General features: G+C 31.2%; 1 protein-coding gene across 1 annotated transcript; it reads left to right on the forward strand.

Annotated features, from left to right (window-relative positions):
* Positions 1 to 467: 467 nt before the first annotated feature.
* Positions 468 to 4,686, forward strand: LOC9319679 (paired amphipathic helix protein Sin3b). The gene is given in 8 exon segments (XM_002883566.2): positions 468 to 610; positions 692 to 982; positions 1,082 to 1,199; positions 1,297 to 1,343; positions 1,345 to 1,385; positions 1,456 to 1,521; positions 4,151 to 4,310; positions 4,392 to 4,686. Coding segments are annotated over 8 exon segments (1,161 nt in total).
* The last annotated feature ends 31 nt before the right edge of the window (positions 4,687 to 4,717 follow it).

Raw genomic sequence — 4,717 nt, forward strand, 5'->3', positions numbered from 1 at the left:
CAAATCTTGATATATTCCCTACTACAACAATATAGAACCGTTAACCAAAACTCAAATCAGTCTCTTGAGTTTTTTCTTTTTGTCCTGCGGAGAAGACGAAGACAAGCTTCTTGTTCATTGTCGCTTCGGTCTGCTGAAAATCGGTAACCATAATTGGTTCCTCTTTCAATTAATAAATTGTTTCGGTCAATTGAAATGTGATTTAACCGGACGATTAGAGTTTACGATCACCTTCTCCTTCGTTTCTAATTCCCGTTTCGTTTATGCGACAATTATCAGACGATTAGGTTAAAAAATCGAGTTTTTGGTTTGATTCTGGATATTATTAAGGATCGTGTTGCGATGAAATTTACAGGATTTTGTATATTAGAAGATGACTTTGTGTGTGTTGTTTGGTCTCCTAAAAAAAAGCGTTCTTTTATCAATCTCTATCTTTGGACAATGGATCAGGTCAATTTCACACCACCATGGTTGAAAGAAACTTATTACCAGAGTTTACTATTGATGATGCTGTTTCGTACTTCCTTGCTGTGAGTGACGCATTACAGGATGATGAACCTGCAAAATTTCAAGAGTTTCTCAACATTTTTAGGGATTTTGAAGCTCGTAGGTATGTTTGCTTTACTCTTAAACAATGTATAGAACAAAGACATGTGAGAACTGAATCTTGATGTTGTTGTTCTCTGTGTAGAGTCGACACACCTACTGTCGTTGCAAGAATGGAGGAACTATTGTATGATCACTTCAATCTGCTTCTTGGTTTAAATACCTTCCTTCCCGTTGAGTTTTGGATAACCATCCCTCCTGTGGCTAGAAAAGAGTCCGGCCAATTTCAAAAGGTGGTTGGAAAAAGGCTACCGCCGCCGAAGCCTACCATGGGTGATGCGACTTCATATATCGCTGCTCTGAAGGAAGCATTTCATGATGAACCTGCAAAGTATGAGGAAATTCTTAAGCTCTTGAACAATTTTAAAGCTCGCAGGTATGAATGAATTCTTTTCTCCATGTATATTTCATTTTCTTATTCTAACCAACAAACACACATGTCACTTGATTCTGATGTTACTTAGTCTCTTTGTAGAGTCGATGCTGCTAGTGTCATTGCAAGGGTGGATGAACTCTTGAAAGATCACCAGAGCCTGCTTCTTGGTTTCAGTCTCTTTCTTTCAGCTAACATGAATTCTATCAGGAAGCCAAAGGTATAGAATTCTTAAATGGTAAAACCATCTTGATGGCCTAAGGAAAACCATTTTGAAATTTACTGTATGTTAACTTGCGGTTTAAGTAACAGTGCAGGGTTTGTTTCAGGGAGATGGTAGTCATGTAGTTAACTCAGTTCTTCAGAGAGGGAAACAAGTCCAAAAATGAGGTAGGGGACACTTTGTGTGTGTGTGTGTGTGTGTGTGTTGCACTTTCTGAGTTCTTTGGTTTGATTTGCCTTGTTATCTTTTGCAGGTGTTGCACTTGTTCAGGGTCATGAAGAGACGGAAAAGATTGTAGAGCTTCTAACGACGAGTGACTGTTTTTAGGTTTCTTTTGTAAAAAATTGAGTTTCGTTTTGATTAACATGAAATTTCAAATATGCTATGATTCTTTCTATGTTGAGGTGTACAATAAATTTTGGTGTATAAGAAGAGACTAAAAGAGAGTGTATAATTTCTTTTGTAGTGGAATATATGTTAGAGGTTTAATATTTCCTGGTTATCAAAGTACACATGAGATTTGGGCCGTGTAGATATTTTTTGGGTGAGAGGGGAAACACTCAAAAACTTCAACGTAGAAGCAAAAACAGAGAGGAACAGAGCATAAAATACAGAGCAAACCAAACAAGAACCCAACTAATTCTAATAACAAATGTTTTATCTAATTTAAGTAAATCTTTTATGAATTACCAAATTTATATAAGATCTTATGAAAATGTTTATAATTAAATATTTAAATATGTTTTGTATTTTTTTTTTAAAACAAAATTTGGGACTACATTAATACAAATATCTGCATTCTAATAAAACAAATTCCTCATCGTCTTTAATATTTAGAAAGCTTTTAAATTTCATTTTCACAGATTTTACCAATTATGCTTTTGTAACAAAAAAAAAAAAACAAATAGAAGAGGACAGTTAGATAAAAGCTTATGCTAAGTTTTTACCAAAATGGGAAAGAACCCGAAAAAACCGTCATTTAATTTTTATTTGGCCGTTTAATACCCGTAATATTAAATTTGGAATAAAAATACCAAATTTAATTTCGGTTGCCTTTTAAAACCTTCGTTTTTTAAAAATTAGTAGAATTGTACCCCCGAGTTAACGACTGTTAACTTTGCTAACGGAAAAACTAACTGCAGTTAAAATTAACCCATAGTATCTAAGTATATAAATACAATCGCTTTTCTTTTTGTTCTCCTTCTCTTTTGTCTTCCTTATATAAGTATATCAACAAATGAGTTATGATCCTTAAAACTGTTTGAATATTTCTATTTAATTCATATAATTATTTTTTGAAATTCATAATTTTATATACTACAAGAAATATTTTTTAAAGATTTTAATTTGGAACATTTAAAAATAGTTTAATTTAATATTTTAATGAATATCATAAATATTTATAGATTAAAAAGATAAAAAAAATTATAAATACTTTAATTTGATTTTCTAAAAAAGATATATTTAAAATAGTTATAGTAGGCGGAGGGTTAAATGTAATATATTATATGATATAAAATTATGATCCTTATAATAGACGGCATGTTAAGATTATATGATCAGATAGATTAAATAACGTTGACATCACAAAATATTTAAAAATTTGATTGTGCAAGCAATTTTGGAAATAACGAATAATAGATTGTGCACGCAATATTTTCATTAGGATTCTAAAATAAAAATATAGACTCTATGCACGGGTTGAATTTGGTATATTATATACTAAATATATGTTCATAACATATTCGATTACACGAATAATTGGTAAATTCCGTAGTTACCTCAAACAAATCTCTATTTCAACAACCAAAGAATTAGAAATTGAAAAAAGAATTTCCTAAATTAACTCAAAATAATAGCTAACTTTCTTAATTAATTAAAAATAATCTACGTTTCAGAAGCGATTCATTTATAATATTTTGATTTTTGATCTAACTGATATGCAATCTCATTTTGTGGTTGTTAATATAAATTAACTCATTGTTCAGACCATATTAATTTATTAAAATAATTTTATTTTCTGTTTTCATATCTTAAAAAATATATCCATAATTGAGTATTAATTAGGGTTTAATTTTAGCGTTTATGAAAATATGAGGGTTTAAAAATCCATTAAAAATTAATGTTTTTTTTTCATATGTTTTAAGAAAAAGTGAGGGTTTTTCTACCCATTTTTTTCTCGAAAATAATACAAGATACTATGAATTTTTGTAAAACTAAAATTTTAAATCTATCTAGTTTAAATATGTTTTTGTAATATCTTTTTTAAAACAAAAAAAAATTGGACTAAATTAATATGTACAAATATTTGCATTCTAATAGTAAAAAAAATCCGCATCGTCTATAATATATAGAAAGCTTTTAAATTTCATTTTCTCAATACTTTTTGTAACTAAAAAACACACTCACACAAAAGCTTATGCTAAGTATATATCTGAGATAATATATAGCTGCAAACAAAAGTGGATTATTAAAAAAAAAAAAAATGAAAAAATGAAGTCAAATCTGATATATTCCCTACTACAAATATAGAACCGTTAACCAAAACTCAAATCAGTCTCTTGAGTTTTTTTCTTTTTGTCCTGCGGAGAAGACGAAGACAAGCTTCTTGTTCATTGTCGCTTCGGTCTGCTGAAAATCGGTAACCATAATTGGTTCCTCTTTCAATTAATAAATTGTTTCGGTCAATTGAAATGTGATTTAACCGGACGATTAGAGTTTACGATCACCTTCTCCTTCGTTTCTAATTCCCGTTTCGTTTATGCGACAATTATCAGACGATTAGGTTAAAAAATCGAGTTTTTGGTTTGATTCTGGATATTATTAAGGATCGTGTTGCGATGAAATTTACAGGATTTTGTATATTAGAAGATGACTTTGTGTGTGTTGTTTGGTCTCCTAAAAAAAAGCGTTCTTTTATCAATCTCTATCTTTGGACAATGGATCAGGTCAATTTCACACCACCATGGTTGAAAGAAACTTATTACCAGAGTTTACTATTGATGATGCTGTTTCGTACTTCCTTGCTGTGAGTGACGCATTACAGGATGATGAACCTGCAAAATTTCAAGAGTTTCTCAACATTTTTAGGGATTTTGAAGCTCGTAGGTATGTTTGCTTTACTCTTAAACAATGTATAGAACAAAGACATGTGAGAACTGAATCTTGATGTTGTTGTTCTCTGTGTAGAGTCGACACACCTACTGTCGTTGCAAGAATGGAGGAACTATTGTATGATCACTTCAATCTGCTTCTTGGTTTAAATACCTTCCTTCCCGTTGAGTTTTGGATAACCATCCCTCCTGTGGCTAGAAAAGAGTCCGGCCAATTTCAAAAGGTGGTTGGAAAAAGGCTACCGCCGCCGAAGCCTACCATGGGTGATGCGACTTCATATATCGCTGCTCTGAAGGAAGCATTTCATGATGAACCTGCAAAGTATGAGAAAATTCTTAAGCTCTTGAACAATTTTAAAGCTCGCACGTAAAAGGAATTCTTTTCTCCATGTATATTTCATT

The sequence above is a fragment of the Arabidopsis lyrata genome (genome assembly GCF_000004255.2).
Source record: "Arabidopsis lyrata subsp. lyrata unplaced genomic scaffold ARALYscaffold_3, whole genome shotgun sequence".
Classification (NCBI taxonomy): Eukaryota; Viridiplantae; Streptophyta; class Magnoliopsida; order Brassicales; family Brassicaceae; genus Arabidopsis; species Arabidopsis lyrata.